The sequence below is a fragment of the Temnothorax nylanderi genome, unplaced genomic scaffold (genome assembly GCF_030848795.1).
Source record: "Temnothorax nylanderi isolate EJ_2023f unplaced genomic scaffold, tnyl_v1.0 TNYL_tig0226_pilon, whole genome shotgun sequence".
In the NCBI taxonomy this organism is placed as follows: domain Eukaryota; kingdom Metazoa; phylum Arthropoda; class Insecta; order Hymenoptera; family Formicidae; genus Temnothorax; species Temnothorax nylanderi.
Genome location: NW_027249288.1, coordinates 190,546 through 212,613, shown reverse-complemented (window position 1 = coordinate 212,613; position 22,068 = coordinate 190,546). Strand labels below are relative to the sequence as shown.

Here is a 22,068-nt window from a genome sequence, read left to right as displayed (position 1 = left end):
AAAAACTTTGCCGTAATAGTTAAGAGAACTTTAAAAGTTCTAAAAATAGTTACAGAACTTTAAAAATGTTTAAAAATTGAGATAGTTTGTAATTTTATATTATATGTATAATGTAATTTTGTAATTATAGTGTTTTTTTATATTACATACATGTATACTATGAATAATGGAATAAGGATTCAGGCTTAAATAGATATGAAACTGAATAATACTGTTTTTCGTACAATATTGATATATTTCTACGTAGATCATATTAATCTCTTGTATAAAATAACAAATATTGTACTGCAACATATAGCTGTTTGTTTCATATACAACTATTCCTTCTGATATATATTCTTTTTAATTCTTTTAATTAATTTACTTTATAAAATTAACTTTATAATGGAATAATACTCCAACGAGGAAGTTAACATGCACAAAAATAGCTAATTAATAACAGTCAAAGTTGATATTGAGTCATTGTTCTATAATACAAGGAAATATAAAGTAAAGTAATTTGTATAAATCGCAGATCCTTTGTGTGACACAAATAATAAACAGTAACATAAAAATTATATAATGCAATCAGTTAAAAAATTTACGCATATAGTACATCAAAATATTTAAAAAATAAATGCAACCTGGCTGATATAGCCAGATATCAATATTGATTTGAGTAAAATTTACAATTGTTTAAACGCTCTACTTCGTCTCTTATCTATATATTACAAATACAATTAGGATTAATTTTTAGTTAATAACGCACGTAAATATGCTGATTAAAATATCCCACTAATAATGCACACTACAATCTGACGAATTGTGTTTTGCGAAACATTTTGTTAAATCAGTAAATCAACGATATATTCCCTATAAATGCATCATGTTTGCGTCTATAACGGGCTGATTGACCTTGGAAAAACGTAATTCATGTATTGATTCTTTTTTAAGTTTTATTCATTTTTTTTGTTATTCCTATAAGAAAACAAATTAAATATCGAACAATATAACTACCCTACTGTTACTTTATCGAGTAATCATTGTTTTGCTATAATCACATTCTTGTTTCTATTAGGCACGTTTTAATTGAAATATATTTCATACTCGCTTGTATAATATAACTTCTTTCTAATCAGATATACCATTCTAATAAATATATGATTCAAACAGTATATTTTTCTTTTTTTTTTTTAATATTTGATGTTTTGATTTCTATGTTTTTAAAATATATCTCTGTAGTAGGAAAGCTTAATTTGATCATTTTGATAAGTACGCTTTTCCAAAACTAGGTACACGTTTCAGGACACCCTAAAATTGATGGAATATGGTTATTGCCATTTTTCAGAAACGCAAAGTTAAAAAATTCAGTATCGTTAACTTAATAATAATCATTATAATCAAATTATGTCTTAAGTAAAAATTAATATATACACATTCCTTCCCCTGTGCACTTATTATATCGCAACATAAAAAAACGAAACGATGTTTCTCAATAGATTCAATAGAAAATTATCTCAAGAGAGAGATTTTCATCTTCCTTTAAAAAATGAATAACGAGTGAATTAAATTCCTCAGAGCGAAAGAATTTGCGACATCAAAATGAGAGTTTAAATGTTGTAAAACATATGAAGCGATTGAGGATTTGCTAAGAGACACTTGTGCTCAAACATCGTGAGATCCTCTCTCCGTAAAGCAACGGTACGCTCTCCGAATATCTGCAGTAATTGGCGTACTTGTGTACCAAACCGTTTTGCGATTCAGCCGGTAGCTTGACACGATAGCGCTGAGACGATGGCAGGTTTTCGTACGTCGCACAGTACTTCTCTCGCACTGCTGATTCGTATTTTTTCTCGACGATGCCCGCCGGTGAGAAACAGCTATTTTTCATTCCCCCTGCAAATTTTACAATTTCAAAGTACAGAATATGATTAAATATCAACAAGCGTGCGGCGGAGGCAGCATATTATAGGGCATAGGCCAGCTAAACACAGTTAGACGAAAGCAAGTTTGACAATACTATCTGGTTGCAACAAATATTTCGTGTGACACATATTGCGACAAACCACTCTCCAAACAAAAATATTAAAGCACGCGAAAGCTACATTTCTTTGCTCTAGCATTCACGGTACAAAATCCGTATTACAATGAATAAAATTGATGATATACAGATACCTGGTTTTACCGACCATTCTGGCAATCCGTTTTGCTCGGGGGATTCTCAGGGTCGTCTGATCTTTCATCGTCATTTTTAACACACCTTATTAGGAACATTGCTAACGCTCCCACTATCGGGGGAATGCCGGCTAGCAGGAAAGGCAAATCGTAGGTACCTGATAATAGCACAAGCAACACATATTGTTAATTATTCATTCGAGATTGTATGAAATAAAACAAATTTCCTGCCGCTTGTCCCCTACAAGTCACTTTTTTAATCTTTGTTATCGATACGTGAGGCGGATCATTAGGATCATTACCAGTATGATCGTACAGGAGGCCCGCGATTGGCGGGCCAACCGTTAGAGGTATAGAACACATCCCCAGAAGAAAGCCGATGGCCTGAGTTGCGCCGCTGCGGCCACAAATATCAAAAGCGATCGGGCCAAGTAACGATATGAAGCATCCATCGAACAGCCCCATGCCCAGCGAGATGGCCAGAAGCATGAAGAAGGATTTGGTGACCGGGAGGAGCATCGTGAGAATGCCGATACTTAAAAACGATATCTGAAAAAGATTCTCTATTTTCTTTTGTATCTAAACATGGAGATTCCAATGAGAGGAAGAAAAGTGGTGGGGTATTTTATTCTTAGTTAAAAGAATTTTAGACGGATCGCGTTGGAAGTTCCCTGTCGGGGTACTCACCTGTTGCAAGAATATCCGGTTCACCTTTGGCAAGTCGGCGATGTAGCCGAAAATTAAACGACCAATACCGGACGTAATGCCGATACACATAACCGGCAGCTTGCTATCGGCATCTTTGAACGTCATAGCCACAAACTTTCCTATGTGAACGTACGGGACGAAGTATCTGAAATAACAACCAAGTTTTCTCTATCTCCGTACAAATAAAATAAAACAGAATTCATGTGGCAAAAGTCAGTTCCTTTAAATTCTTTTACATTTAAATGAGAGAGAGAGAGAGCAATAAAAACAATGATGTCTGTTCGCGAGAAAGATCAGCAACCACGTGCAGCTGATAAATACTTAAAACATTGTTCCAAAAAAAGATTTCGCAGACTAAAGTAATCAGACGATGATTAGTTTGCGATTAAAATGATTTATTGGGATTATCTAATTGGGTTCGGTCTTCGTGACGTAGCTACTTAGGCGATAATGGCGATTTATCGGGATCGTTTATTTTGGTTCAATCTTTGCTGCACTTCTGCGATAAACCGAGATTGCGCTTCATTCGCAATCTCTGAATTTGCCGGCGCTAAGCATTAATGGTCGCGTAAATACCCGACTCACCCGAAAAGAGCAATAGGAATAGAGCTAGCCCATACGACGTATCGCTTCTTCTTCCAGATAGACACGTTCACGAATGCTTTCAGACGACTTCGTATCGATTTCGACTCGAGCTGCGATTCGTCTTTCTGCGGTGTAGTTACTGAAAAAAGGCGCTCGTTAGTCCCTTTGTTAATTATCAATAAAAAATTCATTAATCAAGAAAAAATTAACCACGACGGAAAATAAAAGATAAATACAATCACAAAAATCCTATAATGAGAACTTTATCAATTTCAAGGGCCGACAACTTCGTACGATGATTCAAACTGGATGAGACTAATATGTTTCCGGTCATTGATGTGCTAGCAAATGCACTGGGTAAAATTACGCAGGTAAAATTACGCAAATGCCTGCGAGTTTCAAGGGAAGCCTTACGTGGTATCGGCTTGAAAAGGATCGCGCAAGCCATGATGATGGCCGTGAAGACGGACAAGCTCCTCAGGGTTCCTTCCAGGCCCAAACGCCGTAGCAGGAATTCCATCAGGGACGGCAGCAACGTTGTGAATATCGCACTTCCGGCTGTGACGATGCCGTTCACCAGACCCAGATACTTCTTGAAGTAGTGGCCCAGTATCGCCAGGCTCGGGGTGTAAGCGAGACTCGCGCCAAGCCCGTACATGACGCCGTACGTTAAGAAGAGCATTTCCACCTGACAGACGCAAAACGGCGAGATGTACGATTCCGAAGCAAAATTCGAATAGAGATGATTAGAAAAAGACTCGAGCGTCCCTCTTGCCTTCCGTTTACCTTGTCCGTCAACAACGAGGAGAGAAGCAGGCCAAGAGACGCGATCGCGCCTCCTACGAAGGTGGTTGTCTGGATGCCGAATTTATCCGTCAGTATCCCAGCGACCGGCGACAGGAAGAACGTGGTTCCGATAGTTAACGAGCCTACCAAAGCTGAAACAATTCCAAGATGCCCGATAAGTAATAATACAATTCTCACAAGATATGATTAAAAAATGACTGCACCACAGTAAAAAAGCGAGGCATCCATCGATCGTTTATCTCTTTCAATTTCAACATTACTCATTTCGTTAGTTGCTCTATTTCTTAATTTATATCCTCGACACTTGTATCTTAACTTGTAATGTCTATTTCTATCAATACAGATTAACTGTAATCTCGGTTTAAGTTATTTTTTTATCTTTTTCTAGTTCTAAGAATTAGAAAAAGATAAAAATTAAAAAATAAACCGAGATTAAAGTTGATCTACATTGGTAGAAATGGACATAAAAATCTCACATGATTAAATAGATATAATTAAAATTCTGTTACATATCCAGGCTTCGCGCACAAAAGGCATTCTCATCGTTTCATTGCGAATAATAAAGAGATGCCAATAAACGTGCGTGTATCAACATGATGCACGAGGTAATTACGTCAATTAGAGATCGTAAGTCGTGACGATCGATTGGACGCACGTTGTAAATTAATAGCGCATATCTAGGCCGGCAATTTATGAATTATTTCTCTTTTCGTTACGAGCAGGATCAACGATTAAGTTGATGAAGTAACATCAACAAGTATATAGCATGAATTAGCCTCTATTACAATAATTGACTGTCTAATTGTCGTACAGTTGGGTTCCTCGGTGTGTTTAAAGGCCCTGCCCATGTAAACAATCAATCTCGTGACTTTTAATTTATGGCATCGATCGGATAATTTCTTCCTCCCATACGGCGCCATACGCGGTTCAACGATTTAAGCGTGAAGGGAGCAAACGGCGAGGCGAGGCTAAAGCGAAGACAAACGCATAATTTATATGAAAATTGTAATAAAAGGCATCGTTCGTGTAACTGATACAGCGTTATCGAAACGGAGAAAAGCTGGAGGAGACCGGATAATGGAGTTCATCGAACCGCGGTCGAGAATCCCTCAGATATTCATATATTCGTATAACAATCGGTACGACAAAATTACGATATTATCTGAAACAGATACGCTTTAGAGTAATTTTTAATCCCGCTCATCAAATCGCTATCATCGATTATGCAATACGTGTGTATTATAAACACGGTGTATATTTAATACGATTAAATATAAACGAATTGGAAGATCTGTGTAGTTTTTGCGATATTAAAGAAACAGTTGTACATTTAATATAAATTGAAGGCCGATCACTATTGCGATTAGCGAAAGATAAGAAATCCATATGTATTATCCATATCTAAAGCAGTTGTATAATCAGCGAACATATTCAATAGTTCTTAGAATGCCATAATTTTTTTACTATATAAATTGAAGAAACATATATACACAATTAATATATATAAATTATATATAGGTAAATAAAATAATAAAAAATACAAGAGCATACGTGTATCTTGTATTTTTTATTCTCTCTCTCTCTCTCCATCTCCCTCCTTCTTCTCTTTCTCTTTCTAAATTCTATTATTTTCCATATAACTTAATTTATTCATTATTCTATTCATTATATGACATCTAGTTATAAATGTGAATATAATCTAAACTTTTTTTGATATTTGACATTTTTTTTCTTTTAAAAAATCTTTAACTATAATTAGATCCCAAGCAACAAGATTTCAAGTTTCTTTCGACATAGATCCTATTTTAATTTTTAATGTCAAATATAGTAAATGCAATGATGCATATTTAATGTAATCTGCATCATAAAATAAAAAATAAAAAAAGAAGATACTTATATCAGTTAAGTTATAACGATAAACTTTTACGTCCACACCTATATAAACTTACGATCCCGAAGCAAACTCTCTAAAAATTCGTCTTATATATTACTGCAAAACTGCTGTGATTTTGATTAGAATTTGTTACTGCAATTGACCTTCACGCAATTAGAATAACTTTTCAAACATCTTACACAGCAGTACAATCAGAGGGGGGAGCATGTTTTTGCTATTATTGTACTATAAAAATACAAAAACTTCAAATGTTCGTCATTTTAATAAATTTATGCGAGAGTCGATAAAAAAGTACCTGTTTTATAATATACAAATTACTATGATAATAACATTTTGAAAAACAAATTAGACTGACGAAATGCGTCGCGGTATATTTGTTTGAAAAAATCCGGAAAAACACAAGGAATATTCGTGTTTTTTTTTATCATTGAATAAACACTCTAATGCACTCGAGGGTGATAAATAATTGACACAATCTTTACACTTCTTGATCTACGCGAAGACACTTGTCAGCATTCCACTCCATAAATCAGCACCCGATCTTTTCAGAGTACGCGTGAACGCGTGTATATGTTTATATCACTTCTTTACAATTCGGTTTCGGAAAAATCCTTCCCGATCGGACGCCCGATTAAACTTCTTCGTATAGAAGTGCAACATTGTAGTCAAACGATTGTATTGTAATATTATCGTCACTCTCGACGCTAATAAATTATCGCGAATAAATTGTCTGTTCTCCAGGATATCACAAGGAGAGTATGAAATTAATGAAGCACACATATAGCAATTCTTTTTTACAAGATTAAAGAAGAAAAATTAATAAGATACCAGTACAGGGTGGACAATAATTGATTTGAATGAACCGCTATTTTGAATGTATGCGTTTCTGTCAGTTGTAGACAGCACACGTGGCAAATTAATTATGGAGCGTTATACGATACAACAGCGCGTATGCGTTGTGAAAATGTTTTAGCAAAACAATTCGTCGATGACTGACTTTGCGCAAGTTACATCAATTTCAGTCGAAATAATGTGGCGAGTGTCAATATAGTTCGTCAGTTAGTGACAAAATTTGAACAAATTAGTGGCATCAGTGACAGGCCAAGGTCTGCTCGTATCCGACTGTTCGTACAAACATTGAAAGGTTTCATGAAAACGTATAGCCGAGATTTTCACAATACGCGCTGTTGTATCATGTAATATTCCATAATTAATTAAATTGCCATGTGTGCTCTCTACACAGAAGAAAAAGAAGTGTCAAATCAAAACTTGTATCTATAATCGTGAAATGAGATACAATGCATTGCATTAAACAAAGAAAACTTGCTTGAATGAAGTCATTTGTATAGTTCAATCAAGAAAAAAAAGTTGAAATGTGAACAGTTGAAATTCTTATAAGAAGATTATACATTGCTGCCTATATACGAGTATATAAGTCTTTATTGGACACTTCTTTTTTTTCTATGTACAATTGCCAAAGCGCAACTAAACTGACAGAACGCAGTACATCGAAAATATTTGCTCATTCAGATCAGTCAGTTATTTATTGCCTTGTGTTATAATTTTCTAGAAGACTAATGCCTCGCCGGGAAGTTTCGCACCTGCTTTGGAGGAGACCTCGGTCTCGCCGGCCTCCGTCAGTCGCTTCTGCAGCTCCGGATAGATGAGGGAATACGTGTTGATGATGCTGAAGAGCACGCCGTTGATCGTGAAGCTGCCGATCATGATCATCCAAGCCCGGAGGCCGCCGTCGGGCGGTACGGCCGGCTCGCTCGCGCGGTCCTCCTCGTCGTTGACCGGGTCCACCTTTCGGCACATCGCGTCTCCGTCTGTCTGCGCCGCCACCGCGTTCTCCACTTTGTGCATCCTCCTCAGCTTCCCGATCGGCGCGTCAATCGTTACTGGCGCGCTCCCAGCCAGAAGGGGATTGCCCTCACCCGAATCGGAATTGTCGAGGTCTGCCTGACGGCGCCGAACGTGGCTCGACGTGCCGATTGGATCATCCGCGTCTGTGTGATCGATCGTTCGGATCGGCCCGTCGCCTTCCAGACCGAACCCGCCGACGTCCCCATCGCCGGCCTCCTCGCCGATCGCCATCGTTATCGACGATTACGCTTGCCGATTATTGGCTCGGCTCGTTGTCGAGATATCTGTAAACTTTTGATAAAGCAAAAGAACATTTTGAATTCTACCAGAATTGAAGTGCACGATTAGATAGCTTCTATTTGAAAAATATGTGAGAAATGTGAGAAATGTGAAAAATGCGAGATCTTCCATCACGTTGATACGTGATGACAATTTATTTGGATAATCGAGAGTTAACCTTGGTGGAAAACATTTCTCATGTTTTCTCAGAAATTTTCTAAGAATTTCTCACATTTCAGATTTATGAACAATTTTTTAGAAATAATTAGATGAGGATTTTCGGAATATTTTAGTATTTGTATGTATGAACTTTCTGATAAATTGCGCGCATTTTATCGTATTTATTCAGATTTCTACAGGGGTATGTTAACGGGAAAAAATATTTAAAAATCTGAAAAATTTTTAGTCTTAAAATTTTCATAAAAATTCTGAGACATTTTTCTACCAAAAAATCCCTCTCCTTCCTCTACAAAAGAAATCGTTATTAATATTTTTGATTTTTAATATTGTACGTTTCTGTTTAAAAAAAATACCTATATATATATATATATACAAATCTATGTACATATTTTACATTGTAAAATTCGACATATTTTACATTGTAAAAAGGTTGCGACAAATTTTTCGGCGCACGCCAAAATCGGTCTCGTCTCCGAGAAGAAAATCTTTCCGCCCACGAGCATTCTCGTCGCATATGGAAGATGCGCAACGACATATTTGCTGCCCCGTTTGCCGGCACACAAAAGTCCGCGATGCGGAGCTTGATTAGTCTTTGAAGCCGGACAATGTGGCTTCAAAGACTGCGGCTTAACCGTTTAACTGCACCTTTGGCGATTTGACACATCGGTGTAAGGTAGGAGGAGGACCGCGCGCGCGGGCGATCGTTAATCTATCGTGAGACACTTTTGGTCCCTCAGATCTATAAATACTTACGCGAACTATGCGCGAATGTCCGCGATCGAGGTCGAACTGAATATTATTATTTAAGTTGAAAAAAAATCTACTGCAACGTAGAACGCGATAAAATGCGTAATATCTTACGCGTCGTGTGCGACACACTGAAAAATTGCATCGCGAATCTTGATACCAGCCGAAATATCGAGTCCTCGATCTAATCGCACCGATGACGAAGCAAGCTTGAGAAGCTGACGACTCTCCCTACTAATTAATACAATTGTCGCGGATCTTTTTCACGAGACAATAGCGAATTTCCGTTCAAACGCCGTGAAAGATGCGAAGCACGCGTCGGTTATTTGGTCAAATTATCAGGCGGCGTAACGTGATTATTTTCTTACGATGAAAACGCAAGTGTTTCGATTACGACAAGTGAATTCTTAACGCATTGACAGCCACATTATTCGTGTATGAATAACACTCGATTTCACGATAAACCTTCAGGAAGCTAAAGACATTTTCTTTCATTATCTATTATTTTATTATGTCATAAAACATTCTTTAATATTTTTAATCTGAAATGTTTTACGACAAAAACAATAAATCGTGAAAGAAAACGCGTTTGTGGCGCTTGCTGGAGTTTTCTCACAAAACTCAGTATTTATTCATGCTTGAACAACGCGATAATCATTGTATTAGGAACAAGGTCTACCTTGAAAGATAATGAAATGTTAATTTTTCTTGCATAATTTTCAACATAAGGAAAAACTAGTAGACGATGCGATCAGTTAAACCGATCAACGTTAGACCAATCTTGCGATATTAAATCGAAGAACGTGTATTTTCTCCGTGTTTACATTTTAAAAAATAAAAATTGTTTAATTACTTCAGTTCAATCAAGGACACGTGGATTAATAACTGTCAGCTTTTATCGACGGTACTCGCAATCGAGCCGAAATTCGCTGCCGTTTGGGAAACACGAGTTTCGAATTCTTTCACGTTCGCACGCCACGATCGGGATAAAACCAGCTCGATTTCCACGAAGCTTACAAACGATTCATCCGGGAGTTTACCTTAACCAGCTAATTATGGCAAGCCGATTTCAGGCCTTGTTTTACTGTCGCGACGCGTCGACACGCGTTTTTCCGCAATAATCGCAATAATTCGCATCGGTTTGCAGTTAAAACCTGGAATAAACAATCGTTGTTTGCTGAAATGGCGAGACGTGTGGGTGACGCGTCGATGCGCGTTTTACCGCGATAACCGCTGTAATTCGCATCGGTTTGCATTAAAAAATTGGAACAAACAATCGTTTGCTGAGACAGCGAGACGTGACGGCTCGCATGACGAAAATTCCTTGCGCAACATTTGATTTCCCTTTTCCCTCCCTTCACGCTTCGTATAGAAGGACGGAAACCATCAGGGGGCTAGAAGGGGTTTCTCCCTGCCTCCGCTCGGTCCTTTGCTCAACGAAATAGTCGCAGCCTGGATCTCAGTTTCTATACAGTTCAAAGTTTCGTGAGACGAGAGTACGACGTCACCTCGTGTCAAACGTTTAATAGCCCTCAACAATTTAAATAAATCATCGATATACATCGATCACGCGCTGCTCCCCTCCTCCGCCTCTCGAAAAAGCATGAGGCTAAAACGAAACATAAATCTCCTCGCACGGATCTCGAGACGCAAGTTGGGAGCGTAGGCGACAATGCGTATCATTTATAAATAGATCCGAGGGAATAAGAGCTTCTTTATCAGAACGACAACCTCCTTAAGTCAGACCGGTTCACGGTTGACATGTACGGACTAAGTTCTCATTAATGTATAATGTGCACTAAAAGAAAGGCGAGTTATATCTTAGCAGCTTGACGAAGCGACCGTTCGCATTAGCGGATTGGGATATTATTAGAAGCTTATTTGAAAAAAAAAAAAGAAAAAATATTCTTGGAATAACATTCTTTTCAAAAGCTTCATGACACGAGACTATTTCGTCTCGATTCATCGACGTTCGCAAAGACTGCTCGTACGATAATATTTACGCACGCAAGAAAATATATTTACGTTTCAGAGACACTCGCCGAGATTGTTGTCATAAAGGCTCTTGAAAGAGTTGTACGTCAGTTAACTTTATGGATTTAGAATAAAATTCTTGAAGAATTAGTTTTTAGAAATTTAAAAAAAAATAAAAGAATGATTCTTCTCTCTGTTTCAGTGCAGACGAACGGAGTTTTTTAAAGGCACAAGCGCGAAGGCAATATTCGGTGCGCATAATTACCCTTATCGCTTCAAATTTAAAACAGCAGCCAGTGAGATTATAACGAAAGCGTGTATAAAATATCTGCTTGTTATCGAGACTCGAAATGTAAGCGATACACCGTGCAACAAAGTTTACTCGGCTACATGTAATTTTGTGCATGAGGCAGATAATCTTGTCACGTTGTCTGCCCAACGAATTTTATGTTTTATTGTGTATACGCCCCATAATTATTATAAGTATATATGATAAAATAACGTGCAATATGATTAAATATAATTAAATATGATCAAATATGAGTATTAAATATAATTACGACTATATTCTCAAAATAGTATGTTAAATTGCACATTTTTACTTGATGTTATCGTCTAACTATTTATGCCATTCAAAATTTTATATTAAATAACATTTATTTCTTTTTAAAAAAATTTCGACAACGCCGGCGGTCACTAATGACCACCATGGGCAGTCGACGTTGATTCGCTTCGCGCTTCAGCCTGGAACAATAGAGGATCCTCGCGTGTCGCGAGCGCCGGCCGCTATTGCGTCAGATCGCACGTGGCCGAGCGTGTAACGAGATATTCGCGCGTGGCTACCTGAAGATCTCTTGTACAAACGAAACGCCGCCCGCCGTCGCCGTCGCCGCTCGATCAGCTGAGCGGAACGTCTACTCGCGAGATTGAAGGAGGCGCGTCCACCCCACGCTATGCTATTCCCTCTTTCTCTTTCTCATTTCATGGCAATTCCTCTACGTAATTCGCGTAATTTGAGCCGTCGCGAAACTGTGCGGGTGTCGTCGCGTTATACGCACATGTCTAGCACGATTCCTTTTAAAGTGGGGCCGCAACCGACGGCCCACTTTAAAAGGAATCGTGCTAGACATTCAAAATAGTGATAACGCGCGCACGCGGACAATCGTCTCTTTCTGCAATTCTTCTTGATGGTATCTGTTAGTTATAAGACCTCTCGACGAATGCCTTGTAAATCAGAACTAATCGGTTGGTCCATGACTCATCGTGACCGAAAGTGCGCGGCGCGCCCTGAACGGCGGCGCCCGGCGCCCGTTCGCAAAAGCGGAGCTCCGAAAATTCGGAGATATACCAGTCCTTCGGACGCACCTCGCGTTTGTCGATGAACGGGAAGCAAGAATCACGCAAAAATCATGCGAGAATCACGCGAAACCGATCCGTCTCGCCACATGAAAGATAAACATGAAGAGTTAAAGCCAATATTGTAATATATTACTATTTATATAATATTTAACAATAAAGCACAAATTAAAATACACGCATTTAAGTCAAACAATTGACAAATTGACTACACAACAAAGCGTTATTTCAAAAGTATATCATTATCATAGTATAATTATTATAGAGTAGACATACGTTCGTTTTATTTTATCTCTTTTAGCTTTGGCTCAAAATTTTTACTGCTTTCTTTCTCCCCGTTGCGGCATATCTGCCCGGCCGCGTCGGGACTCGCACCCGGCTCGGAGTCACTTTTAGAACTTCGGGACGTTAAAATAAACGTCGGCCTCTCTCGTTCCCGTTAGCGATTCTCGCGCGAGTTCTACTCGATTCTCCTCCTCGCGCCTTTTTTCTCCACGAAAAAAATCGCCGCTCCAAAAACACAACTTCCAACCTTGACCGTGATGATCGATCAATTGAACTTAAGCGAATTTATTTATTTAAATAACCTTGGGGATCTCGAATGAAACCGACTTGAAGTCTTCGCGACTCGATCGGGGAGAGCAGAGACGTGTGTGTGGGTAGAAATAGGATTCCTTCCTCACGCACAGACGAAGATCTATTCAGCTACTCCACTTTTTGCACTTAAAATGAAACAGATAGAATTATAATTAGACGTTTGGGGAAGGGAAAAGGGAAGAAACCCATGGAAAGTACAGAGTCCGAAAACTAAAGTACACAGTTCGGCACGAGGCGGAGTACGAACATATCGAACCTGCCTCTACGTTTGTCCTCCCGACATCTGATTACACGCTTATTTTATTTCAAAGAGAACGCGGTACACGGCTGGAAGAGAAGATGTGCGATGTGCGATCTACGGGGGAATGACGCCGCTCATTATATCATACCGATTTTTAAACGATCCTCGAGCACGTGGCGGGCGGATGGCGAACTTTCCCGGAATCGCGTCGGCACCGCGAAGGGAGGGATAGAAGAAAACAAAGGGTGGGAGAAAGAAACCGCGGAACGCCCAGGCTGATCGACCTCGGGGGATCGGCCGACCGATCGCGACGTCGGGCGTAAACTAAGGAGGCGAGACAGGCGGGGGACAGACAGGGGCGCCGAGGAGAGTTCCAAGTTCCAAGCGCCAAGGAAGCGCGCGGGCAGACGACGCGCGCGTCTGCAAAAGCGCGAGCTGAAAACGTGGAAGCGCGAGTCCGCCAATCGCGGTCGAGAATTTCGAAATGATAGACTTATTTTCTCGGGGGGGCCCTCGACCGCGATTGGCCGACCCGCGCGAGTTCTAACGCGAGCGTTTTCGTGCGTGTCGTCGGCCTTATACCGAGAAAGAGAAAGAAAGAAAGAAAGAGAGAGAGAGAGAGAAGAAGAGAAATTGAAGGAGAAAAAGGGAGCGTTAGATGAATGGAAAGGAGGGGGACAGAGGAGGGGACATAGGGGGGGAGTATGGAAAGATAGAGACGGCGATAACGATGGACCGACCGCGTGACCGCGGCGCGCGTAAATTCGGATCGCGAAAGAAAAAGAAAATTGCGAAGAAAAAGGATTGTCGAGAATCACCGGGCTTATCCTTAAAGATTTCGATAGGCCCGAGGAAGTTGGAGATCGAGATCGAAATTCTCGTAGAAGAATGCTGTACGAATGAGGTGCGGCAGGGAAAATAGCACGGCGTAGACGAGGCGAAAACATTCCGAAGAGTGCGTGAAGCCTTATCGGTGTATCCTGCGGCAACCCGAAGCGATAAGAAATAAATATCGCAAGAAGTTCGGCCTTGGTCGGTCTATATCACTGTCACATATCATTAAATGCTCTCTCCCTTCTTGAAGAGCCGCAGAGTTTCTTTCTTAAATCAAGATTTCGTTCTAGGAATACATATGTGTGTTTAATCTATAATGAGATGCATTAATTATTAATATATATTAGAATAAATTAATAATAATAGTTAAAATCAATAATGATTAGATATAATTGCGAATTACATCCTGCAACTAGGAATAATTAATATAGATCTGTGTCCACGCGTGTAATAAAATCCACGTGAGTATTCGTTTATTTGTTAAATGTTAGATTTTCAACGTGAAATTTGAATAAACGAGCTATTGTAAAAACGTGTCTACATAGACATTTCAATTTACATACCGCTTTGAGAAAATGCATCCTGGATTCGAATTCTGCACTATCAGATCGGCTGTGTTCACGTACGTAACGGAATAACGAACTCCACGTGCTCATGTATAATTCCATCCGCGCTTATCGTTAAAGAAGCTGGATTTTCAACGTGAAAATTTTAATAAACGTAAAAACGTTAATGTAAAAACGTATCTAGAAATCTTGATTTACATACCGCTTTGAAAGAATTCATCCTGGATTCAGATCCACACGGAAGTCTGTCCGAGTTAAAAATAAAAAATAGTACTCCGAAATAACTTTCATTCGTGAAAAATACAGTCGCTCCAGTCAAGTTTCTTCCATCCGAGGTCAAATTTCTCAATCCTCCTGTCCGAAGTGCAAATCGATGATTTTATCTAATCTAATAACAAGTGGAACTTCATGATAGAGCCGACAAACATTGTTTCGTACTCATACCAAAGTCCAAACGGCGCTCCTTTATCCCAGAAACAAATCCATCGGAAGCGTGAATAGGACAAACGATGAACGGAAACCTGGGCGACGTGTCCCCAGCTTCCAGCGGTAGTATATTGTAAAAAGAAAAAAGAAAGATACGATATTAAAAGATAGGATATATAAATCTCTTCGACAATCGTAAAGCTCTCTTTATGTCAGCAGTTCGCGAAACGGAAAGGACGATCGACCGAGACGCCCCCCCCGTCGCGTCCACCTGATTTTCAACGAGCACGACCCAGCTGATCGAGCTGACCTACCGACTGACTGACCTTGACTCGGAGAGGCGCACGAGCGTTTGGGAAATTACCTAAGTGTATGCGCGAGAGCCGCGCGCGACGAGTATATACGATCGGATCGTCCACGTACCACGGGGGTTTGATCTCCATCACCGTATGCCGCATGTGAGGGATTTCGCGGTTCTCGCTTCTCGCCGCCGCGAGCAACTCCGCGCTCGCGCCCCGGCCTTTTAACCGACGACTGCTGGTCGTGACGTGTCATTGACGCAGAAACCGCGACGATAACGCGGCCGCCGGCCGCGCGAATGCCGCGAATGACATGCGCCGGCAACGTGAACTGCGTGAAAAACCACTCCGCCCCGCGTGTCGCGCCCCCTCCCCTCCGACGCCTTTTTTTCCCTTCCTCCGGGATGACGGGACCGTGGGTTTTCGATTCCCCGGGGACCCGCGGCGTCGGCCCGGGTTACCCCGGATCACCGTTCGACATCGAGGAATATGCGATGTCGCGTTGCGTTACGTAACATTTTCGGAGAACGCGCGAACTGGGTGAAGAATCTGATTCGAAATTACCGCCGCGTTCGATTGCACGTGGGGGAATAAGGCACCGCGGGTCGCGCGAGCACGTGTCGAGTGGCACACGTGGAGCGAATTTTAGGTCAAAAGCTTCGAAACTCGCTAAATAACGTCCCCATTTCTACCGATGTAGATTAACTTTAATCTCGATTAAACTTAATTACTTTTTATCTCTAGCTTTTTAATTGTTAGAACTAGAAAAAGATGAAAAGTAAGTTAAACCCAGATTAAAGTTGATCTATATCGATAGAAATCAGAAATGAAGATAAATCGATCGAAGTTGTCTCCTCTTTTCCTCTCCAATGTCTAATTACACACAGATACCTGTCTCATTTGGAGTGCGAAAAGCGTGACACCGGACACGTAGTACAGTTACCTGATCTAGGGTATTGTATTGTTCGAAATATACTGACAGCACTGAACAGCTACAGTGTACGTGACGTCAACTGTAGTACTTTCAGTGCCGTCAGTATATTTCGGAGCTCACCGTTGCTCACCCAGCTCACCGCCGCCAGTGCCGTACGCAAGTAACATCAGGATGTGATAATTTGACACCCGCACTGTTTGTCTGTCCGCGTCCACGGCGACCTCCGTCACGTTCCTCCGGTTTTAACGTGAGCTTAGAACGGCACGGAAAACGACCGAAAGATGTCCAGCGTGGACTGGGAGGAAGTCAAGCGGCTGGCCGCCGATTTTCAGAAGGCGCAGCTCAGCTCGACCTTGCAAAAGTGAGACGCCCTTTGCTCCAATCTCTGCTTAACCTAATCTCTCATTCTCCGACGATGGCGAATTCCCGATAACTGTAAAATGATGAAGAACTGTAAAAATAACGACGTGGTATTTTAGGCCTGCGAATAAATCGCGCTTGAATCGCAAACGTTACGTTCCTGTTACTTGACTTGTATATTTTGAATGTATTTTTGCACAGTAGCAGCTTGCGAGAGCTCCAAATAAGTTTAAACATATGGCATTAATGGTAGCACGTTGACGAATTTGATAGATATGATTTCAAGATCAGAGTTTCATTATATTTTATTACTCCAATAAGAATATAGTCGGTGTTTTGTAATTATTAATGATCTTAAAACGTATTTATCACCTTTCTCTATAGACATTGAAATTAAAAAGTAGTTTTAGTACAGTTTAACATAATTATATGTATATTGCAGACTCTCCGAGCGAAATTGTATAGAAATCATAACGACATTGGTGGAGAACAAGCTTCTGGACATTATATTTACCAATGACGGCAAAGAATACGTCACGCCGCAGCATCTCGGGAAGGAGATCAGAGACGAGCTGTACGTTCACGGTGGAAAAGTCAGCTTGGTCGACCTGGCGCAAATCCTTAACGTCAACTTGTCGCAAGTGACTAAAGTGGTGACGGAGATCGAGAGGCACAATAAGGGGCTGAAGGTGATCCTGGGGCAACTTATCGATAAGAGTTACATTAGTAAAATTGCGGAGGAGATAAACGACAAGCTCGTACAGCACGGCTGCATTAACGTGGCTGAATTAACGCTCACTTACAATCTACCAGCCGACTTTTTGCAATCGGTCGTCGAGAAGGAACTCGGGAAGATAGTACACGCCACCCAGGACTCCCAAGATCCCAAGGTCTTTTACACCGAGAGCTTTATCGCTAGAAATAAGGCGAAGATCAAAGGCGCCCTGTCTGCCGTCACGAAGCCTACGCCGCTATCCGCAATACTGGGGCAGTGCGGCGTGCCGGAAAGAATATTTTTCTGTGAGTGCAAAAAAACAGTGACGTGAAAGCAATAGGTTCTTAATGTCCACGTAAATGATTACTATTTTCTTCCTACATTATTAAATTCAACAATATCAGGCTATTGTATTTCGTCGAAGAAGTCCAATTTATATTCTTACCTCTAGATCTATTCCTTAGCGTTCGTTGCCACATTCATAAACCATATTCGTTCTTGTAACATTCAGACTTTCTATTTAACTTATTTTGTCGCACGTGTAGCAATCCTGGATAGTTTGCAAGAGGTGAAACAAGTGCCAGGAGTCGTAACTGGGAAACAGAGTGGAAACAGCATTTACATACCTACTATATACTCTAAAAGTCAAAATGAATGGGTTGAAAATTTTTACAAACAGAATGGATACTTGGGTAAAGTGTGCGATTTATAGGAAGTTCCTAGGAAGTTCCCGTGTCACGTAATTTAATATATTCTTATCTTGCAGAATATGACGCCCTTACAAGACTCGGGATATCGGATCCATTGGGCTTTGTGAAACGTCACTTTCCGAACGAGAGCATAGTCTTCCTAAAGTCAGTGGCTGTGGGGACGGTGGTAACGGATCAAGTCGACGCCAATATCGAGGAGGTCGTTGCGACCGGATCCTTCGTCGATCTGTATCCCCTCTTGCCGTCTGTATTCAGCGACGAAGACGCGGAACTTCTTCTCAAATTAGCCACGAAGAAGACGAGGGTCAATGTGCATATATTCGCGAAGACAGTTGTGGTCTCCGAGGCATTTCTACAGACTTTAACCAAGTCCCTCGAAGCCGTAGCGGAGCAAAAGGCTCGGGACATGGTAGCTAACGGAAAGTGGATCCAATCTGTCGTCGAGAGTAAATTGAAATCTAAATCCGCGGACGTGATCGTCGAGAGTAAAGTGAGCAGAAAGGAGGAACGAAGGAAAAAGGCAACTGTTGGTAAAGCGGGCGGCGGTAGTCAAGGCAGAGAAACCAGGACGAAGTCTACGAAGAAGAAATATCTTCAGGGAAAGACGCAGGAAAATGACTCCGACGAAGACGACGACGCGAGGCAGACAACGGTCGGAAAGGGTGAGATTACGTTGATATCCGTGGAGGAAGTGAAAGCGGAAGTCATGAAGGACGAGAACGTATCCGTTATCGAGGAAATGGCGGACGAATTAGCGTACTATTTGCAACCGAAATTGAACAAGTCCGCGTTATCGTTGGCGGAGCAATTGGCGCAATCTAACAAGACCACGAACCTGAGCGAGATCGGCGAACGCCTGAACGTTCTAATAACGAACATTCGAATATTCGACAAAGGTATCAAACATCTGGACAAGGCGGATCAAGCTTCACTGACCAAGTACCTGCTCAAGTCTCTAGGTCTCGACTTTGTAACGAGTATATTTAAATTGGCTGCTCAACAGAACATGCTGCAAGTGGCGGAAAATATCACGACGGAAACGAGGCAAAGACTGCTGCTCGAATTGCCCGCGGACGTTAAGGAGCCGTTGACCGCTATCCACAAGACGGTGATGGGAGATTCGGCGGAGGACTTTTTGAACAGCGTCGACGGAGCGATGGCAGCCTGCTGTCTGGTCCTGAAGAAGTACGATAAAAAGAAGGAGCGGCCGCAGGTTCACGCACACAGAGAGGCTCTGCTGGAGGAGCTGAACGCCACGCAAGATCCCGCGTTAACGTTACACCTAGTTACGAGCGTGCTTTTCACCGCTGTCACGCAGAACGCCTTACATATGTCTGGCAGACACGTAACAACGGTTCTCGCGTTCCTTCAACCGCACTTGGAGCCCAATACGATGTCGACTCTCGCTAGATACCACGGTACGTAACGATTTATAAGACTATCCTTGAAAAAGAGCTTCTTTATAGTAAAATATAATTAATTGGAAATATATTGCGCTTTTTCTAGATTTAGTCCTCAATTTGCTAAGCTCTCCTGACGAAAACGCAAAAATGGAAGCCTCCAGGGCCTTAGAGGAAGGATTGGTGGACATAAAAGATATTGCGAACAATTTCAAGCAACATGTAAAAATAGACAAATCTTGAGAGGGATTACGCAAAATGCTGTATAATATGAATAATGTAATATAGTCTAGACCCATTTTCTGTAAAAGTATTTGTTATATATCAATTAACATTGTATTTTATAATAAAATATACAATATACATATTTACAATTTAAAAAATCAGACCGTGACCTAATTTATGTCTATATATATATATGTAATAATTGTGACGCTTACACTGCAATATTCGATAAATGCATTTGTTTCTTATCACGAAATTCTCGCAATACTTATCTTCTCAGTACATTACAACCTTTACCGTATTTACAGTTCGGTTCACTAATAAACGTCAATGCAATTGGATGCCTACAATAGACTTACCTATATATGTACATATGTATAATTAAAAAAAAAAAAGAAAGAAAGAACTTGACCGCCATTTTTATATGTACACGTAAATATCACAAGTGTAGTTTTTGTAACGACAGGTTACAAAGTCGCTAAGATTCGCGTGAATCCGACGGACACCGGTACCACGGTCTGCCCGATACCCCAAAACAATGCGTACAAGGGCGGCATTTGATAGCCGGACGCTCTGTACACGAAGGCGACCGCCGCCGAGCTGACGACGCCCGACGTCAGCGGCAACAGTACGCCCATTATTATGATAAGCAGCGGAAAGAATCTGTGGATATACGTAATATCGTGAATCGAGCCATTTTTCTTCTTCCCCACTCCCCAGATAGGAAACAACTTACGTACTTGCCGTATTTGTGCTGTCGCAGGGTGGCGAAGCAGATCGCGCCGGCGATAGTGTGCACGAATATCGAGGAGAACAGGGCCCAGAGAAATATCTGATACCACATCTCTGAAAAGTAGAGAGATCGACAATACTCACAAATGAATTTTAGATAAGGCGACTTCGGATCGCGCTTCAATTAAGTCAATCGGCGAATAACCTGTCAGGTAGCAACTGCAGTAGGTATTCTGTCAACAAATGGAACTATCAGTTAAAGGGAGAACGGTAACCGAGGCTAGCGAGCTAGACGTAATTAGAAATCTTGCCGCGGGTGAGCCTGTTAATTGAGTTAATCGCCAATCAAGTGGATCGGAGCCTGGTCCAAGTCGCTTGTGCAGTTCGACTGCGATCGGTCATAAATAGACAAATGTATTCGAGCGATTGTTTACCTGCGAACGACGTTAAAGGCATGTAGAACGCATTGCCCGAGTTCATGTTTCGCAGCGTCATTTGCGGCCGCGTTGGCAGGTTGACGTTCGTTTGCGTATCCATTCGGGCGTCGATGAGAAAGGAAGAGGCGGAAAACTTTGACGTACAATCGCCCCTACACGCGAATCCCTCGTTAATTAATTCGCTTTCCTCCGCGCGCCCGTTCGGCAGTCGTCGATGAGAGGTTATGTCAGGGCCATCGTTAGGGCGTTACTCCGAAATTATTGACGGACAGCAGCAGAATTACCGCAGTCCGCAGCTGCGACAGCGAGAGGCGAGGGATAGCGAAGAATTGCGCGAACGGATATTCATTTTCGACGAGAGATGTGACAGAGCGGTCGAGAAAAGGCTCGAACGTCAATACGTAGCTGTCAAGCTTGGCTCATTGCTGCTCGGTCGATATCGGTAGAAATCTACGAGTGGAGTGCCCCGACTCAGTGCCGCCAGAAAATGAATGAGACGCGGCCCGGCGGGCCCGGTCGTCATGGAGATGGAGGGGATACTCACACAAAACATGAACCACGTCCGTGTGCGCTCAGTGCTTCGATTGCCTTCGGCTGAATAAAAGAAGGCAGACATATGATCTTCTGTCCTTCTTCCTCCCGCTCGATCCGTACCATAACTCGGGTGTCCGCATTTCGTTTTACCACGCAGTCCACACACTGGCAATGTTATATGTATATGTACATACAATTTGTAATACTAAAATGAATAAAAATATTAAAATATTAAATATTAAATAAAAATAAATAATGTAACGATACACCATAATAATGTACCTACGATAATTCACTCCGCGTAAACGAGTGAATTATCGTAAGTTACTACCGAAGTAACGCTCGCGTAAAAACGCAGTATATTTCTATTTTTATATTTAATTTAACATTTTTGTTACACAAATAGAAAAGGAAAAGGAAAAGGAAAAGGAAAAGGAAAAAAAAGGAAAAGGTAAAGGAAAAGGAAAAGGAAAAGCCCGATTTCTAGTATCGTGTACACAACGGCTTA

General features: G+C 41.1%; 3 protein-coding genes across 15 annotated transcripts; 1 reads left to right on the top strand and 2 right to left on the bottom strand.

Annotated features, from left to right (window-relative positions):
- Nucleotides 1-209: 209 nt before the first annotated feature.
- Nucleotides 210-16,707, bottom strand: Kar (monocarboxylate transporter 10-like protein kar). 13 transcript variants are annotated; one of them, XM_071717793.1, is made up of 13 exons: nt 15,579-16,201; nt 15,233-15,328; nt 14,991-15,176; nt 14,786-14,911; nt 13,138-13,272; nt 7,750-8,305; nt 4,234-4,385; nt 3,862-4,135; nt 3,448-3,586; nt 2,842-3,007; nt 2,457-2,703; nt 2,169-2,312; nt 210-1,875 (listed from the first exon to the last, which is right to left on the bottom strand). In XM_071717793.1, exons 6-13 carry the CDS (start codon nt 8,243-8,245, stop codon nt 1,628-1,630), a joined length of 1,866 nt encoding a protein of 621 aa, XP_071573894.1. In that variant the 5' UTR covers nt 8,246-8,305; nt 13,138-13,272; nt 14,786-14,911; nt 14,991-15,176; nt 15,233-15,328; nt 15,579-16,201; the 3' UTR covers nt 210-1,627. The 13 variants fall into 13 exon arrangements, with proteins under 13 accessions (XP_071573894.1, XP_071573893.1, XP_071573897.1 ...); XM_071717792.1 differs by having other exon boundaries at nt 14,991-15,142; XM_071717796.1 differs by having other exon boundaries at nt 14,991-15,142; nt 15,638-16,201.
- Ufl1 (UFM1 specific ligase 1) lies at nt 16,666-19,999 on the top strand. Its single transcript, XM_071717790.1, has 5 exons — nt 16,666-16,808; nt 17,250-17,827; nt 18,068-18,214; nt 18,289-19,650; nt 19,739-19,999. Exons 1-5 carry the CDS (start codon nt 16,729-16,731, stop codon nt 19,873-19,875), a joined length of 2,304 nt encoding a protein of 767 aa, XP_071573891.1. The 5' UTR covers nt 16,666-16,728; the 3' UTR covers nt 19,876-19,999.
- On the bottom strand, nt 19,931-21,659 carry LOC139779445 (transmembrane protein 170B). The gene is made up of 3 exons (XM_071717809.1): nt 21,024-21,659; nt 20,598-20,703; nt 19,931-20,520 (listed from the first exon to the last, which is right to left on the bottom strand). The coding sequence occupies exons 1-3, from the start codon at nt 21,124-21,126 to the stop codon at nt 20,325-20,327; spliced, it is 405 nt and encodes a 134-aa protein (XP_071573910.1). The 5' UTR covers nt 21,127-21,659; the 3' UTR covers nt 19,931-20,324.
- Nucleotides 21,660-22,068: the final 409 nt, after the last annotated feature.